Here is a 19,746-nt window from a genome sequence, read left to right as displayed (position 1 = left end):
ATTACGTTTGAGCAAGAGAAACTATCTCTTGTTAGAGGGTGTATATAGACATAATAAACAATTTCACGTCTATTTAAGAGAATAAATTTCTTCCCTAACACTAAATTCAATACAAACAATGTAAGGCTCGAACACAAAATTACTTATAAACTCTAGACTAATGCTACAATGAACCAGGCCACATTTTTTAGCCAGAAATATTGCTTAGAATTGTTCCATTTTTGCTCTCTTTTTAAGAAAATCTCAAGGTTATATAGCTTAAAACATAGTTGAAACATTAAATTGTGTAATCACACTTTCTTTTGAAGTCAAGAGTTTGTGGTCTTCAAGATAACATTTTAACAGTCCCCTTCTTTAGTGCGATACCACACATGGAGCAACTGTTGGCTTGAAATTAACGCGTTCTCTCCTCAAATAATCCAAAGCGCTTTAATAAATGAATACATAAGGCTCATAGGGGGTCTTTCCCGCAAAACATAGCACCCACATTAAAAAAAATATATATATATATATATATATATATATAGGGTGTTTAAAAAATACGAGGCATAATTTCAGGTATGTATTTCCCACATGTAGACAATCAAAATAGTTCATTACAACATGTGTCCGGAAATGCTTTATTTCCGAGTTATGGCCTTCACAACATTGAAATTCACCGGAACCTTTTTCTTTCCGCAGGTCGTTGCCGTCAAAGGAGATATTAAGAGGACACTCTGACAGTTCATTCTGAGGCGAAGGTTACATTCAGTGTTGTGTAGGCGTTAGACTGTGCGACATGTATTCAAATCAAGAGCTGGCAGACATAAACTTCATGTACGGTAAGGCGGACGGCAATGCTGCGCTGGCTCGTCGTTTGTACCAGGAGAGGTACCCACAGCGACAATGTCCAGATCGGAAGACATTTGTACGTCTCCATTACCGTCTGTGCGAGTATGGAAAATTTAACTCTCCTGGTTTGGGAAGGGGACGACCAAGATCTACAACTCCAGAAGTACAGGAGGAGATTCTGGAGGCTGTGAACATGACTCCTTCTATCAGCACACGAAGGGTAGCGTTGCAAGTCAATGTTCCTCATACGACTGTCTGGAGACTGTTGAAAGAGTATCAATTGTATCCTTATCATTTGCAACGTGTACAGGCCCTGTCACCAGCAGATTACCCTGCACGAGTTAGGTTCTGTCAGTGGTTCTTGCAGCAGTGTGGTGTAAATCCGAACTTTCCTGCCTTAGTATTATTTAGAGATGAAGCACAGTTCACACGAGATGGCATAACAAATTTCCACAATCAGCATGTATGGGCGTATGAAAACCCACGTGCAACTGTTCCATCTCATCACCAGGTGCGGAGGAGGGGAGTGTGTCTACGATTTTCTACCTAAAATTGCTCACTGTATGTAAAAGAACAATTTAAAGCTACGTTATTCGTTATGATTTTATATAGACGGAACTATTTCTAAATAACAATTGGTATCTTAAAATAACTTAATTTGTACGCATATAAGCTTAATCGGAAGTGAAACCTAGTCTTACGCTACTTTATAAAAATTAGGAAAGGGTTATAGGTACGTGTTTGTGTTAAATCAGTACACACTACTGCATTTAAAATATTTTATTACAAAACGTATCATGCCCTGGTTTAACAACAGTATCATTAATGTTGACTTCAGATACAAATAATGTAACAAAATTGGTACATCAAATATACCTATGAGGAAATGTGTCATTTGTTATGTTCGTGTGACTCTTATCAGCGAATCACAACGCATAAGAAGCTTACTGTAACTTACCTCTATTCTACGCTTATTATCAACTGAGTTATTCAATGAACTTCTTCACTGTAAAATCCATGGTATATTTATGAGACTCGTTTTTTAATTAATTGACTTGTGATTAATTTTATCTGAAAATGCACAGGTTAAATATCTATTTAAATTCTGTTTTACAACAATATTTGTAAGAAAATATCCAATAGATGAATTCTATGGAAAATTCGGTTAGAATTATTTGTATTTTAATTAATTTTTAATCATCACATATTTTCCAAATTCAAGGGAATTCATTTTTATAATTAGGCAATGTGGGTTATTTTTATACCTTGTATGGCATTTCAGACAACATTATAATTTCGTGATTATAATAAATTATTCAGTTTATCGTGGCCATTCCGATAAAATATGGATGAGGTGTTATGTTTTCATGCATTTGTCTCGCACTGAACATTTTATATTTAAATGTATTTTGAAGACTATCTCCAGACTCATATTTGTGTAAGAGTTTGAAAGGAATTGTGTCTCTGAAGTTTCAAGCACTGACTCTTCTTGAAAAAACACGAATCCTGAGGATACTTAAAACACACGGTCATATTTCTCCGTTATCACATTTGGACATCAAGTATTCAGAACTGAGATACAAGCTTCTTAAGATAGCGCGTCAATTCCCTGCGGTAGATTTGCTTCATCTTGTCGACTTGATGATTTTCTTTCGTACTCTCGCCCCATGACATTTTGATCATATCTGCACATTTCTCTGCTATCATTATGACCCCAGCGTTCAGATTACCACTTACCACTTTAGGCATTATGGAAGCGTCTGCTACCCTCAATCTCTTCACCCCATAGACTCTCAACTCCGGGTCGACAACCGCGTAGGTATCATCCTCCGGTCCCATTTTACAGGTTCCTGCAGGATGGTAGAGAGTCTGTGTGTGATTTTTAGCCAGGCACACCCAGTAATCCTCTGAACCAAAGTCCAGAAATTCGCATCCTTCTATAGGAGTTGTGTCCACATAATACCCGGCTTTTCTCAAAGCGTCTGTTTTCGAAAGTCTCATTGCAGAATTTAGTGCGTCAATAATAATTTCATGGTCTCTGGGATCAGTGAAAAAATGAGGATAGATATGAGGAGGATCGAAAGGATCTTTTGAGTTGATTATGATCCGACCTCTACTAAATGGTCGCACAAGAGCTGCCATATACTGTATCGTGTTGTAGTAACAAAGTGGTCTCGTGATGTTGATTGTGCACATGCTTGGATCATACGAATGTATGCTGGAGTATGTGAAGTACTGGATATCAGGGTAGTCATCGTCGTTGGTAATATGTCTCGACTTCAAATAGCCTTCTAGTTGGTTGACTCCCGTTCCTGATAATGGACCGCTTCTCCTAATTTGAGAATACTGGTGAATGTCGTTGATGATATCCTTCTCAGAAGGCACTACACTTGCACTTTCACTCAATTTAAATGTAAATCCTCTGGCACTTACATGGTCTTGAAGATTTTCACCAACTGCCAAATCTTCTATCACTTTAATTCCTACATTTTTGAGGACATTGTGTGGACCTATTCCCGACAGCATCAGTAATTGTGGTGAATTGATTGCTCCACCACAGACAATAACTTCCTTGTTGGCGAGAACAGTGCCTCCTATATTTCTATCAAGTTCGTGGACGTACTCAACTCCGTAAGTCTTCCTATTAACTGGATGTATAAGAATTTTCGTAACTCTAGCATTCGTAACAATTTTTAGATTGGGTCTTATGTGCCGAATCGGTGCCAGAAAAGCTCTGTTGGTGCTTCTTCTTTCCCCATTGTGTTGAGTCGCCTGGATCACCATGATTCCTGTCACACGTTCTGCATTGAAGTCCACTTGCTCATATCCCATTTCCTCGTATCCTTCGATAAGGATCCTAACGTTCCTGTCCTGATAGGGGAATCTTCCTACGCTGAGATATCCTCCCACACTGTGGTGAACCTTGTCACTGGCAATGTCAGGATCCATGTTGTTCTCAGATTTCTTGAAGTAAGGCAGCACATCATGGTAACTCCACCCTGTGTTACCTGATTGTGAAAAAGAAACATATTGCGATTAATTTAACATTGTTTTAAAACACTAGATATTGATGAAAATTTATCTACTATATACACAACACATCGTGATAACTCCACCAAGTTTACCTAATACGTAAAAGTGAACGTACTGCGATTAAGTTACCATTGTACTGAGATAGTGACATTAAATTTTTGAAATGGAATGATACTGGAATGTCTTAAAATATTGTATATTGATGCAAATTTATCTACACACAATCTTAGGAGATACAGGGTAACTCTAACGAGGGATATTTTAATGTAAATATAAACGTTTAAATAGAAATGAAAAGCAAGGGAAAAAGATGTATTTAGAAAGAAGAAAATAAAAGCAAAATGAATGTTATAATGGACAGAACGAAGGGAAATAAAATACAGTAAGGCCTACTTCTGATGATGTTGGCATTCCTGGGAATTGTAGAATACTATGTTTATGAAATTTAAATGTATGATCTAAGGTTACGTAACTTAAAATAATTTTATATCTTGAATTATGAAACGTCTTAAAAATTAATTTTACATACATTAGAACGGATGCCAGACACTCGTTATAAATTTCATTTTTCGACTACAGAAACAGAGGCAAGACAAATAATTCAAGTATATAATCGTGTTTCGAATTGTGTTAAAACGGGCACTTTAGACCAATACTTACAGTAGGCCTTCTTGTATTTGCAATCAAGGTACTTATGTTCGATTCCGACAAAGAGTAATTAATTTTTAGGCAGATAAAAATGCTGTGTACTGCCTCCATAAAGGAATAGAGCTAGCTATTCGGTGCATGTAAATATTTATTTGGTAATCAATAAAGGCAAACATATATGAATATCCTGGACCATAATAACCCTGCTCTCAAATTTTAATAAGAGATCTTTGATAAAGAAGGGTCAACTATTTAACGGTCTGTGGATGCGCCAGTAAGAGGATCACAATCTGAAGGAGGCTATTTATTAACCTATAGCAGTTGAAAATGGTCGTTAATTTAATTGTCACGGCGCTCACTTTTTTACTTTGTTACTAAGCAAAGTGTAAAGACAGTATTGTGACGCTGCAAATGGGAATTGCGCGGAAATATAATTCTTCAGCATCTCTGAAAATATAATTTTGAGTAGGCCTATGCTATCTGCAGCAATCCGCCTATTTGTCTGTGTATAGACATTTAATTTTCTGAGGAGGGTTACATATGTTTTTTTCCTACTACATTATCCTGAATTAATTTGGCACTGGAATTTTGTATAATGATTTGACAAATTTTAGATTAATAAATAATATTTAGACTCCAAATCTTCTATTGTTAAGAGTGATTATATTTTTAAAATGGTGGTGCATTTTGTGGAGGGAAAATTGGTTTTTCTGATATCTTACACAAATTTGAAAAATTTTTAACGCTTTCTTGTCTATCTCATTCAAAATGGAAGTGTTAATAAATCCTGCCACAATCAGTCGAATACATAAGTAAGAAATACCTTTTTAGATTTATTGGTATGAAATGTAAAATTTAATTAAGATTTCTACATAAAGCATTATTAATGGAAAAAATTTAAATAATAAAACAGTGCTAAAGGCAGACTCTAGTACGAAATAGCCTGGCATTCAAAATTTGATTTTGTCTAAAAAAACGTGGAAGTTATGAATAAAACGGATTTTGAAAACGCAAGTTATGGAAAATGAGCAACAAACTTAGCGAAGATGAGAAGTTTTGTCTATATATAAATGTTGGCAGAGTCTCATGATTTAGGTCAAAACTCGAAAAGTATTAGAGATACTCAAAAAATATTTATCACCTTCTATTTGAGGAAAGTACATTCAATAACAAAAAACAAGATTGGGCTGTTATAGTCACTAATTGTCTTTGCTACTTGAGTGGTAAAGTTGTGCCAAGATTTACTGTTTCTTAAATGGCTAACTTTCGTCCGTTTCAAGTAATTTAGAGACATCTTCCTACGTTATTAATCATAAGTTATGTCTTGAATTTGTCTTGATATAAAACTTATTTCCTTCTTACTAATTTTTGCTCCGAACAAAATATTTGCAATATACACACGTTTAATTTTCACTGTATGTCTGATCTACACCTACGTATTACAAAACCGAGCATATCACTGAAGCCTAGTTTGGTAATAATGTATATCCATTTTTATATTTTTGCCTCGGTAGTTCAACGTATATTATCTTTACTTTTCAAGTATTAATTATGAAGTTTGTTATGCAACATTTCCATATAAATAATTAACATATAGGTACAATGTTGAAGTCCAACTGTTAGAGTAACAAAATTAATAGAAAAGACTTCACACCAGAGGTCAGAAAAGTCTCGATTTTCAAATCCCACAAATAACAAGAATTTGTGTAGGTAAGGAAGAGATTAATGTATGATTCCCTTAACGTGAGACCAGCAGGAAGACAATAATAATACAAGACGCCACAATGGCAATAGTCAATAGCTCTCTATTCATTAGGTGGGATTCACAGTCATACATGCAACTTTCCGTTTCTCGTCGTGACAGAAACCTGTGTATACATATTCTTTACCCCTGCAATGGGTGATCCAGATTCGAGTTGCAGGCAGTCTGGAGTTTTTTTTTGTCAATACTTGTGACGGGCAAAGTTGTAGTTGGAATTTTTCTCAGCGTTCTCCCTTTTCCCCATATTAGGCATCTACATCATTCCGTCAACATCCCTCGTTCCGTCATCATTCCACGGCATTTTCGCCTAAGGACGAGTGGGCTTGGGTACAGAGTGTACCTCAGTGTAGTCAGCCGGTGTGGGTTGGGAATGCGCCTAGCTTATCCCCTCTCGAATTCAATTCAATTCAGCACATGTTGCTTACCAGTACTGGCCCAGTAGTCGTAGTCGCGCCTGTTGCCTCTGTTGTAGATCATGCTGTTAAGGACTGTCGTCCCACCCAGCGCTTTCCCTCTAGGCCAGTCACAAGGATCTCCTCCGCACACGCCTTCCTGTGGCTGGGTTCGGTGACCCCAGTCCACACGACTGTCGTACCCAAAATCTCGGAACGAAGGGACGCTGAGAATGGCCGGCTCTTCTCCGCCAGCCTCCAGTAGCAGGACACTCCAGTGTTCTATCTCTGACAGTCTGCAAATGCAGATATAGTCATGAATGAATGAGGGAACTTGAAAAACAGACATTTAAAATATATGCAAAAACGCGACCTAGCAACGGAAGTTGGGACTAAAGGTAAGCGTTCACTACATCGTATCGCACTCCTCGTACGAATCTCACGCAACGGATATTTTAAGTGCAGTGCGTTCACTGTAACGGCTCCACCTCATCGCCTCATCGTATTCCCCTGTCAGCTGTTTCACATGACGTCGTACGATATTGACATTACTGGATTGAGGTTAGATCTATTAATTATGACTGTTAGAGAATAAGAATTTTTAATTGCTTCATGCGTCTTAATTGAAGAGGAAGAAACGAAAGAAATATTGGTTACATTATATATATGTAAGAAATGACTTGATTACTCTAATTGAAACGCCTCAAATTATATAATTCTTCGTAATTTTCTACAAGCCAAATAAGTTTTCCGTCTGCCATTTTGGCGCGACACTGAACATGGCACAACATAATAGTAACAGTTGACCAATTAAAATTGATTTATTAAAGAAGGCCATGATCGCACGCATCGGAAAAATTGCTCATCCGAGAAACGTGGACGGATTTGGCGGGAGGTGATGCATGCAATACGATGTAGTGAATGCGATTACATATCAATTACAGCAAAAACAGTCTTCTTCCGATCCGTGCGATTCGTCCGATGAGTGCGATACGATGTAGTGAACGCTTACCTTTAGAGGAAGTACCTGAGTAAGTTCCAAGCCTGTTGGCCACTTGTTTAACTTCACCGTTCCATAAGAAGGAGCATTTGAAGGAGAAAGCAGAAAGTGGTCGTACCGGTAGTGACTACCATATGAGGGGTAGAAACGTGACAGAACAGCCACACGGTAAAATCACTGAAGGTGTTATAAAAACCTGAAGAGTGAGTGGGGAAGAAGGGCGCCGCAGTCCTCGCAAGAAAAGGAATCCGAGCCCTTTCGCTGTGCGATTGAAACACGAGTAAACTCGCCCCAGAGTAGCAAAGACATAATTATAGTCTATGCGAAAACCAAGGCTCCGATTTCAGGATCCTTCAATTTGGAAAGTAGGCCTACCAAACTCTGTGTGAGGGAAATGCAGGTCCGTGGCCCATTTCTTTTAGGAGTCATCTGTTAGGTTACATTAGGTTTAAGTGCAAGATCCTGCGCCAAGATTCCTTCAACAGTTGATTACTAAGGAATGAATAGTGTAATGGTACTACAACATACAGGCCTATGTGTAAAATAAATTAGAAAATGAAGGCCTATATTTTATTTTATTTCTATTTACGTAGCCTACTCTTAAATATATGTAAATATAGAAATATACATGTATGTATGTATGTATGTATGTATGTATGTATGTGTGTATGTATGCATGTATGTAATTATTATTCACATATGCGTGAAAGTATAAGGGGCGTGATTTCAGTTTTTGCTTGGGGAAGAAATTATTTAATAGGGAAGGCCTTAAGGAGTATATCGTCTGGCATACTCCCTCGCTGTCTTCTGATGTGAGCTATTTTCTATTCCGTAAACTGTGGTAAACTTGACCATCAAAAAAAATTTGTTGCATTAAGTTCGACATAGGAATGAGACGAATGCATGAAGATATTTAGAAATGTATGAATGGATAATTTTATGGAGAGAATGGATGCATTAATGGATAAATGAAGAGATGAATGGACGAATAAACAGAAGTTGAAAGAGCGAACAGTTAGATACATATGAATAGATACTCGGGTGCTTGGGTCGTCACTGGGACGGGCGGATAGATCATAGATGAATGGACAGATTTATTGATGACTGGACATATGAATAGAAGGACTGACAGACAGGCGGACAGATATATAGACTGGTAGTTGCACGGATGGATATGTGAAGGGATGAACCAAAGACGTTATATAGTATACGGATGAACATGGACAAAACGATGGCCGAATCGATAAAGTTGGACTGTCGTGAATAATGTGCCTCAAAATATTATTTACTGCATGCTATATCTTAATTTATGTTTTTACTTCTGATAATTTCAGGTAAAACGTTTATGTCAAACTGGCTCACCTGTTGGCCAGAACACAGCCCGCAGATCCGCCACCAACGATGATAAAATCAAACTGATCTCCATCTTTCAGTTGCGCAGGCGATGAGATGTCGTGATGACTTTGTTTGCTGACGTACCAGTTGATCAGGGTCATGAGTCTGTAGAGGGAGCACACCGACAGGCAGGTCTCCATCTTCGAGCTCCAGATCTATTGATCAAGAGTTATCATACTTAGCATAGTAAATTTACTGGACCAGTGGCCCAGAAACACTTGCAGTAGCCCTATATGAAAGTTTGCTCGCAGTGGGTGTCACTATCTTTTAACTGCTGAGCAGGAAGTTCAACGTGTGATTATCTGCCGACAGAAACTCAGACGATATTCGAAGGAGGGTGATTAGTTCTTGCATTGGATGGTGATAGGTGATGAATCTTGATTTCATCATTTTAAACTACACTCCTGTCGGGGTAGTATGGGATGGAAACACAGCGCATCTTCTTGCCATAAAAGTTCAAGTTGCAAGAAAATGCAAGATAGCCATATTATCATTTTCCTTTTTATATTATGGAGGTCCATTTCTAGTGGAATTTCTTGAGCGTGGACAAATGATTAATGCCGAGCGCTATATTCGTACATTCTAAACAAAATTTCAAGAATAAACGCCGAGGGCTTTTGACAAAAAGAGTCGTTTTACCCCATGACAGTGGACGAACTCACATTGGCAGATCAACAAGGGACGAAGTGCAAAGGTTTTGCTGGGAAACACATGACCAGCCCAGACTTATCGCCATGTTATTTACATATTTTTGGAGATTAAAGAACCCCTGAAGGGAACCGCATTTCCAATCGACGTAGAGGTACAAAATGCTGTTGATTCACCTCCAGGTCACAGGGATTCTACAACGTAGGCATCTGTTACCTCATGCCACAGTGGGATAAGTTTGTTAACCGCGGCGAATAATAAACACCAAGTTTAATGTTTTTGTTTCTATTAGGGATGACTAGATTTCATTTGAAAGAGCTAAAACATTTTAGTGTAATTTTTTACTATTATCTTATCTCAGAGCTACAGTGATTGTGTAAGCTGTATGGAATAGAATAAAAGATATTACGACATTTTTTTTTACTAATGGCGGGTACTTCGTCATTTGCGCATATAAAGCCATTTGTGTAGATAAATAATTGATGAATGTGAACCCAACACGCGTTCAGTCCATTTTTATGAAAGGACTAGGCTAGTTTTTTTTTTTATCCATCGGTCTACGGACCGAGCGAGTTTTCAAGTGATATGCACAGTAACACAAACTTCTAGATAATAATTGACGTTGTTTTGGAAGAAAACAAGCTTAAAATATAACGATATATAGCTATGTATAAATCTCAAAATTGGCCAAATGGACTCAGCGAAATTTGGAACACACTTTTCAATTTTCCGACAGAGTTGTTGCTTAGAATGCGCCATAGGTGGCTTGTCTATATTACACCCGCGATCATATGAGAATACGATGATAGGGATTTGTTGGGATGCCACAGAGGAACTGAGGCTCCTGGAGAAAATCCCTGTGTTACCTGGACACGGACATGTCCAACACAAGTTTTAAATCACGAGTACGCCGGGAATTGAACACGGGTAAACAAGATTAAATTAAAATATAATATGTGTTTTTGTTGAGTCGTAAAAAATCTTGGCTTCTTTTTCGATAATAATCTAAGTTGGAATTTTCAAGTTAAAGAAACGATAAAAAAAATCTGTTCTTCCATTCACTGTTTGAGTCGCTCGAGAAACTTCTTGTCCCAGCAACTAAAACTTACCCTAGTACAAACCCTAGTAATGCCGCACTTCGATTATTGTAACGTTTCGTTAAGTGACCTAAGTTCTGAACTGTCAGTCAAGTTACAGCGAGCTCAGAATATGTGCGTCAGATACGTGTGCAAAATCCGACGATATGATCACATATCACTATCCTTCGCAAGTCTTTCATGGCTCCGACTTAAAGAACGCAGAACTTTACACTCTTTGTCTTTACTCTTTCGAATTCTGCACACCTTAACACCAAATTACCTTTCGTCTCGTTTCTCATATCTATACTCTAACCACGACGTAAATACCAGATCACTTATCGGTGGCACGCTAAGTATACCTCTTCATAGAACATCTTGTTATTCATCATCTTTTACAGTATCCACCTCGCGTCAATGGAATTCTTTGTCACAAAGTATTAGGGACTGCAAGACAATAAACACCTTTAAGAACAGCTTAAAAGATAACCTTATTAGCATTTCACTCCAATCATACTGATTTAAACTATCACTGACTACATTGTTACTTCTTTCTTTTAGACATCATCCTGATTGTGCTGTATTTTCAAAATTGTCTCATAATAATCTCTTTTTATTATCTAATATTATTTGAAATATATTAACATTCTATGTATTTTAGCTTAATTCTGCTACACATTTTATTTCAGCGTTTAATTAATAGTTCAGAGTATTTTGTTGTTTAATTCGTAAATATCTCTTGTATACATGTAACTCTCATCTAAAGCAAATTGTTGAATTCTTTGTAAGTTCATGCATAGGTATATACTGTTTTTGCTGGTTGAGTGGAAGAGAAGGCCTTACGGCCTTAGCTCTGCCAGCTAAAATGAACTATTATTATTATTATTATTATTATCATCATCATCATCATCATCATTATTATTATTATTATTATTATTATTATGAATAATTTTGTATTTTCTGATCCAGATAATGTTTGTGAATTCATCTCATATCATAACTCACATATTATCACCTCTCAAATTTTATATCGGTATAATACTTAAACATAAAAGTCTAATATCATTATGGTCATTTCTAATGGGTATTTCAGTATTCATATAAATACAACAGTTCATAATTATATAGGGTGGATGGTGCACCGAAATGAAACTGGTAATATATAATGAGGAGAAATTTGAAAAATCAAAATAAGTTAAGTTTTATTCTCTAACATTCACCGTTTTAGAGGAAATCTTTATGTATCAGTGAAACATTTGGCAATATCATGACAACTGCAATAAGTCTACCAAGCGCGGCCGGCATTCCGTAACGTCCTCTCTTCCTCTCTTCCTCTGCTATACTCAGTCGGTGATGCACGAAAGTGCGCTGCGTTACAAAATTTATTTTAAAGATTTTCGTAATTATTCTACTTGAATTCATGGCTGAACTCTTTGGTATGCAAAAAAATATTCAAAACATTAACTGTTGAGATTATTTTTACCCAGTGCTTGTATAGAAATGAGCCATTTCTCTCGGGTCATTACCGCGATATAGTGCTGCAAATATTGGGAAAATACTATTTTTGTTCCTGTTTAACGGTGCTTCATCGAAGGAGAAGTGTAATAAAAGACCACAATTATGTTTTAATTCACTACCCTGAGTCATCTTTCAAAAGGACCCTATTTAGTTCCCTTACACCTTGTATTATAATTGTGTGTGTATATATATATATATATATATATATATATATATATATACACACACAATGAATAACAATCTTATTTGTAGACTGATAATTTTAATATAAAAATTGCATTAGTGTACACATCTTATTCACTACTTCTTTAGTTTGTATTTTTCTGTCATCATTTCATATATAACAAACAGTATTAAATAAAAGAACACTTGATATGTAACAACGTAACTGAATGAAATTAATTAACATAAATATATACCGGATACCTTTTGTACGTAACTTTCTTATTGCACTTGAAATAAACAAAAAACATCAATAATGTGATTACAGTGAAAAATAAAGTTTTAGTACATAGTTGAGTATCCTTTTGCTTTAATTACAGCTTGACTCTTCAACGCATTGATTGAACATTTTTTCAGAATGTTTCAGGAGAAATTTTCTCCTATTTGTCTACAACAACTCTCTTTGCTTCTTCTTTTGAAGAAATGTTTCCCTTTTTGACCCTCCTTTTCACAATTTCCCACAGATATTCTATTCGATTAATGCCTGCTGATTGGGCGGGTGTTTTCAACCGTTTTGGAATATCCCAAATAAGCCAATCCTTGTTGATTTCAGCAACATATCTTGCTGAAACATATAACCCGATACACACCCATTTTTTCGGCACTCTGCTTTACATTATTTTTCAGGGTTGTATTGTCTTCTCCTTCTTCCTCAGGCCTATAGACCTGTTCCGAAGCTATCCTTCCATCTATGAAATCAATAGTTCCAACGCCATTCGCCAACATACAACCCCAAATCATTATGGACCCACCACCGTGTTTAACAGTGGGAAGTGTGTTAATATTTTCGTCGGTCGAATTCTTCTTTCTCTAAACTCTTTGAACTCCGTTAGTGCCATAGAGGTTAATTTTTGTCCCGTCAGACCAGATCACCTTGTCCCACAAGTCTTGTTCTCAGTCCACATGCTCTTTTGCAAACTGAAGTCTTTTTAGTTGGTTTTCTTTACTGACATAGCTTATGGCCTTTTTCTTCGGGATGTTCTTCCCATGCTTCCATTTTTTTCGGGATATTCTTCCCATGCTTCCAAAGCGTACTACGTATTGTCTGGTGGGACATGTGTTGCCCAGTTACATTTTTAACCAATTGTTGAATCTGTGATATATTAACTCGAGGATCTTTTACTTTATTTACTTCTCTATAATTAAGCCTTCTTTTCTTGGAATTTATTGGTATTATTTTTACTGAACCTTCATTTATAAACTTCTTTACAATAGCATAATGCACTGCGGTATGTGGCTTATTAATCATTGCACCAATTTGTCTAGTTGAGTGCTCTTTATGAGCAAGATTCACAATTACCTTTTTCAGGTTAGAGCTGAGTTCCTTCTGCTACCCCATCTTGTACTGCACTGTCCAGCAATGTAAACACAAATCTATCACTTCAACCCTTCGCAAACATGTCCTTCAAATGACAACAGTCAATATAGTTTGCGTCGCTTTTATCGAAGGACGTTTCTATTGTACAAATATGAAAAGTAAACGAATTTGAGTGTGATTTATGTTGTTTTCAATCTGAATCCGAAAGATAAATGTTAAATATATTATCTGCGTAACTCATTGCTAGAAATGTTATTAACATTCATACTTAAACAGAAAAAGGGAGATTGAACTGCATTTCGGTGCAGTAAATCTGCTTTTCATAAGAATAATTGATGTGTACAAATAAGATTTTTATACATTGTATGAAGCGAATAGACGAAAGAGGTGTTAAGGGTGATGTCGTTATCTAATTCAATAGATTACTGCAAACTTTACTGTTGTTTTTATCGAAACCGGTGAAAAGGAGAAATATCACCACTGATACAGTAATCCCTTTCTTCATTTTCAATAGGAATTGCAACAAATTTTGCAGCAAGTTAGACCTACTGAATTAGATCATTACCTTGCCCTTAACAGAAATGTGACTTTTATGGTTTTTCCCCTGTATGCTTCAAATGTGATATGATATGCTGCGATATGATGAAATATATGATAGAATTTGTCACAATATATGAAGTGATAGGATATTATGATGAGTGATATACAATATAATATGACATGGCATTATACTGTATCCTATATTATACATTTTCAGTTTCTAACTACGGTAAAATTAAATTGAGTTTGAGTTCAAATATACTTTCTTTCTATTTCCTCATTTCTGTCTTTTTCTTTCTTTGATATGTTCGGATTATTAGGAATTTCGGATAGGCGGGGTTCTACTGTATATTATTCAATTGCGAGTTATGACATAATCGTAATCTATTATACCTAGGTAACTGAACCTTGTGTAATACAGAGTTAAGGTCACTGTTTATTTATAGTAAGTCACTAGTCCTTGTCTGGAAACAGAAATATATTTTTACTTGTTCAGTTTACGAGCTACGTTTGAGAATATGGTCCGGTGTTATTTTTGGTTGACTACCAAATAATAGAATGGCATGATTAAACCTTATGTACGGTGCACGTTTCGCCAAATATGGGGACAAGATCCAAATGTGGATGGCAGATCGTCACCTCGGCTTCAGCACCTCATAAATACGTGAAGTAATAGTTCTGCTTAAATTGTGTTCGTGCTTTTACGGCTAACTGCAATTTCCTCTGTTTTAATGAGCCACTGGCACATGCCTACACGAGACGTGTAGGACATATATGCCATTTTTTGTATTAATTCGCTACCTAGGAAGGACATAGGCCTACACTTTTCCATTTTTAAGAGCAGTAAGATAAAGTCTTAAATAGTTATTCATATTATGTTAGTAGTCCTTTGACTTTATTACCATAATAACCATCATCAGTAATTATGTAAGACACACTGACAAAATAGAAAATAATTTGTTGTCTTTTTCCTTAATTTTTATTTTGATTTACCTGCACTTTTGCGAATGTGAGGTAATTTATGGCGATTTTGTGTAGTGAAACAATTTCATGCGGGCTTAAGTTGCAGGGTAGTTTCAATACTTTAAATTTCTCTCCTAACCTGAACTTTTTTATAGAGTTACTCACCACTTCATTTGAAATCCAATGAGGACGGGCTTAATTTCGATAGCATAGAGTTTTGAAGTCGGGGACTAAAGAAGTTACAGGACTTTCAGCACAAATTCTATTTCTGGATTTATTTTTTTTTTTTAGATAAGGTTATGAAGAAAGAGACTTCTCGCACAAATGTGTGGATGAAAAAGGTAATAAGACTTTTATGGTATTATTCGCTAACACTAGGAAGTCCTTGAAACTAATTACTGGCAAATATTTATAACATTTCTGTAATTGAAAATCAGTGACTGGCGTTTAAGTAGAAAAAGCTTCAGGCTTATGTTAGCAAAAATGTCACCACAAACAACACACTGCGGTCTTGCACAGTCCTTGTCCAAATCTAACATAATTATCAGCTTACTTTCTTCAGTTTACACATCGGTAACCTTTGTCGGTTTGACACACACCACTTTACTCGTAAGTTGAATCACCCCTCTCACTCAGTCCCAATTTCTGTTCCCGTTTTAAATTTCGCGTTTCAAGCAGTTGTCCACTTTAGATGTGAACTGAAATAATTCTGATACTGATATGCAACTACATTTGCCAAGCAGGACAAGTAGAGGTAGCTTATTGTTGAAGCTACAAAATTCTGCAGTTGTGATTGGTCGTTAAATTTGAAGTTATTATGTTTAGAAATGTATAATTTCATTGGTTTTTCATTTTCTGAAGTGGACCTTAATCATTCCCAAGGAAAAGTTTGATTTTAGAAATTATTGTTGAAATGTCTATTAAAATCCAACTCAAAGTTCAATTCAGCACTTTTTATGACTGCTATAGGTGCTACCAGAAGACAACAGAAGTTCACACACGACGTCTGAAAACCATTTGATAGGTCGGAAAGACATCAAAAGAATTAACAGATGGCACATAATTTCACATGTAAGTATGCAAAGATCGTTCAGGACCTAAGAATGTACGTACTCCACAAATAATACCTTCCGAAACGCCTCCGCCTCTTTGCTCGGGTCATAAATCTGTTCTTTATGACAGACTGCGAATTCTACCCCTGTCACTATTCAATCGCATAAAGCCATAGGATAGCGACATGAATTTACTGTACTGTGAAGTACAGTTGCAGAGCTGAAAGAAAGTAGAAACTTGATACCTAATATGCTGTGTTATATAACTATTTTCACGGTAGGCGTCCAATATGTGCGTAAATTTAATTCTAATAAATGGAAGTTAATATATCAATTATGTTTTGTTATGAATGTACATTGTGTATTAATTTACTAATATTTCTTAGGTACCCGTATATAGTTATAATAACCACTTTCATGTGTTAAAATAGAACTAGTCCACACCTGTGGAGTAACGGTCAGCGCGTCTGGCTGCGAAACTAGGTGGCCAGGGTTCGAATCCCGGTCGGGGCAAGTTATATGGGCGAGGTTTTTTCCGGGGTTTTCCCTCAACCCAATACTAGGAAATGCTGGGTAACTTTCGATGCTGGACCCCGGACTCATTTCACCGGCATTATCACCTTCATTTCATTCAGCGTCGTAAAATAACCCAATAAAATAAAAATTGAACTAAGTTGTATAGTACTTAGTTGAATAGTTTCAGCTTTGTGTCAGTCATTCTGATGATATCCTAACCTATGATCAGTTTCTTCTAAAATTTTGAGTGCCACGATATTCATGATGCGGTATCTTTCGTGAAATTTTGTCATTAAATTTTTCAGAATGATCATTATTTAAATGGTTAACATTATTTCCATCTGGCGTTTGATTTTCGAACAGTTCCAGATGTAACAATTCTACGTCAGAACGATCCGCCACTTTGTATTGCAACTAGTGAACTACTAAAAATTTAAAGACTGAAATTTCATCCCAATATTTTTAACTTTATTGATGTTTTAATTTCTATTCAAAATAACACAAACATCAAACTGAACAGTAACAAGCAGTACAGAAACAAACAACGGCTTGAAGAAGATAAATTTATTAAAAGTATTATGTAAGAATACAAGAATACAGAGAATGTGACATTACACTGTGCAGTTTTTTAAAAAAAAGTGAGTTTTAAGTTTTTACCGAAAATATAAAGAAGACGAAGATAATGGCTTAAGTACTGCACAACTGTAATAACACTTTTAACCAGACCTACGTAACGTAGACACTCCTAAGTCTGTTAAACAGGGAAGGAAAATTTGATACAATTGGAGTCGAAGCAGAATACCAGTTTCGAAGTCAGTTCGAATGTAAACCAGGACCCACGTAATGAAAAGTATTTCAACAAATTGTTTTATTAACTGAATTCTGAAAATAAATGAATCATAAGATGACTGAAAGCATGTTAATGGTCACTTAAATGAAATTATAGTAATTTAGCAATTACTTCTGATAGAAAATTTAGTTAAAATAGTAACGTTATCTTGTCAAGATAAAATTATTCATAATTTATACTTTGGGAGCCAATTCGGAAATTTGGATCCACTTCGGAAACATCGGTTAACAATAGTAATTAAAGAGTCGCATTTCAAAGTATCGTAAGTCGTTATTTTGAGACTTTTAACTTATGTTATTCATATTTTAATTTATCTTTTTCAAGCCGATATATAACTGTATAAGTTTACTTAACAGACGCACCCATGTCTTGACAGAGATCCGTTTGAAGAAAGAAATGCAGGCACTAGGAGCGTGAAATTTATTTTATCAGTTGTTGCTATTTTTCTCATTACTTGCCATTTTGACTTACTATTATAGATATATTAATTTGTCCTACAGAATTTATCTGTAATATTGACACTTAATATTTTAGTAGAAAACTTCGCTCCGGCGCCGGGGATCGTACCGGCCGAATTCAATCCACATCACCGGATCGAACCTTCCTCCTTTGATGTTTCTCTTTGTGGCCTGACTCTAAGTTAGGCATATATATTTTGACGTGTATGAAGGTTCGAGCCTGTGCTGTGGATTGAATTCGGCGTAGGTCAGTGGTCAGAGCGCTTGGTACGTAGAACCAAGGACCTGGGTTCGATCCCCGGCGCCGGAGCGAATTTTTCTCCAAAAATATTAAATATTTTGACTTACGCCAGTTTGGAATAATCGTTTCACGCGATTCTAGAAATTCTATGAATCGTCTATCACTTTTTATGAACGATTATGAATATCAGTAAAATTAATTATTTGTCGAGTCCCGTCATTACTTAATTTTCAATTCTTGGCAATTGTTGTCGCATAAAACGAATGGGGAGATCTCTACTGGCTAACACTGAAGTCATGTCGTTTTCTAATCTCGTTATTAAACAGAATTACAGTATCTCTGTAGTAAATTCGTCGATGTATTAGTGAAAAGTGAACAAATTAAAAATCGTCATCAATGCAGCAGAGACAATATGATAAAATTCTATGACTTAGTTGTTACGGACTCGGTATCAAAAAACAACCACTTCTGCCAATATGAGACTTAGTAGCCAGATATTTATGTTATAAATTCCATTTGATTTAAATTTTCCAGACATAATTTAGAACCAGTATTCTCGTATAGCATTACTCAGTTATTTTCGTAATTTAATGCTTTATGCACAGCTTCCCATATCGGAGACAATGTGTAATTTTCTTCAGTACTTTTGTCGCGTCTAATTTATGCGATACATTCTTTCTGAGGGTAATCTGAATTACTGACTTCTCCTGCAATTATTGGGCTTATTGATTTCACTGAAGTAAAATTGACACTTCACTTATTTCTCAGGTAAATTAAATTTTTTAACATCCATGACAGTCACGTATAATTTATTAGTAGCATTTATAAATTACTATTAAATTACATTCATGCTAATTTTAATCAAACTGTTTCTCTTATATTTCATAATTCAGAAAAACACAATAAATGTGTATAATAATGTAACACAAGGTACTGATACTCACATGTGCTTCGAGGTGCAGAGGAAGATGGTGTGAGTAGGATCGAGAGCAACTACATATTTATGTACCTCGACGAGACACGATTCCGCCATTTTGGGAAGACGGTTTATGACCGTGCATATACAGTAAGTCCCTACTCAACCCCTTTTTTATGACGCGGAAAATTATTTTTACCCACTTTTTCTCATTAAAAACCCTTTCTCTCATTAAAACAGCTTAAAATTCCCATAAAAATCGAGAAACGTTTGGGATACATATTGGGAGATTCAAATAAAATACGAATATAATTCTGAAGGCTTAAAACTCCAAGGTCTAAATCTAGTGAGCCAAATGTAACAATCG

The 19,746-nt window shown here is 36.0% G+C and overlaps 1 protein-coding gene across 1 annotated transcript; it reads right to left on the bottom strand.

Moving 5' to 3' along the window:
* Positions 1 to 1,596: 1,596 nt before the first annotated feature.
* LOC138693973 (glucose dehydrogenase [FAD, quinone]-like) lies at positions 1,597 to 19,432 on the bottom strand. The gene is made up of 4 exons (XM_069817717.1): positions 19,408 to 19,432; positions 9,029 to 9,216; positions 6,700 to 6,962; positions 1,597 to 3,839 (listed from the first exon to the last, which is right to left on the bottom strand). Exons 2-4 carry the CDS (start codon positions 9,199 to 9,201, stop codon positions 2,398 to 2,400), a joined length of 1,878 nt encoding a protein of 625 aa, XP_069673818.1. The 5' UTR covers positions 9,202 to 9,216; positions 19,408 to 19,432; the 3' UTR covers positions 1,597 to 2,397.
* Between the last annotated feature and the right edge of the window lie 314 nt (positions 19,433 to 19,746).

The sequence above is a fragment of the Periplaneta americana genome, unplaced genomic scaffold, assembly GCF_040183065.1.
Source record: "Periplaneta americana isolate PAMFEO1 unplaced genomic scaffold, P.americana_PAMFEO1_priV1 scaffold_32, whole genome shotgun sequence".
Taxonomy (NCBI): domain Eukaryota; kingdom Metazoa; phylum Arthropoda; class Insecta; order Blattodea; family Blattidae; genus Periplaneta; species Periplaneta americana.
The sequence above is the reverse complement of the archived record's forward strand: the minus strand, read 5'-3'. Positions and strand labels throughout refer to the sequence as shown.

What these genes read in the sequence shown, in the direction of transcription:
- LOC138693973 (XM_069817717.1), bottom strand. Translation starts at nt 9,201, where the DNA reads ATGGAGACCTGCCTGTCGGTGTGCTCCCTCTACAGACTCATGACCCTG. An exon ending in GGCTGTGTTCTGGCCAACAG is followed by an intron (nt 6,963 to 9,028) that starts GTGAGCCAGTTT and finishes CTGCATTTGCAG; the next exon opens with ACTGTCAGAGATAGAACACT. An exon ending in CGACTACTGGGCCAGTACTG is followed by an intron (nt 3,840 to 6,699) that starts GTAAGCAACATG and finishes TTTCACAATCAG; the next exon opens with GTAACACAGGGTGGAGTTAC.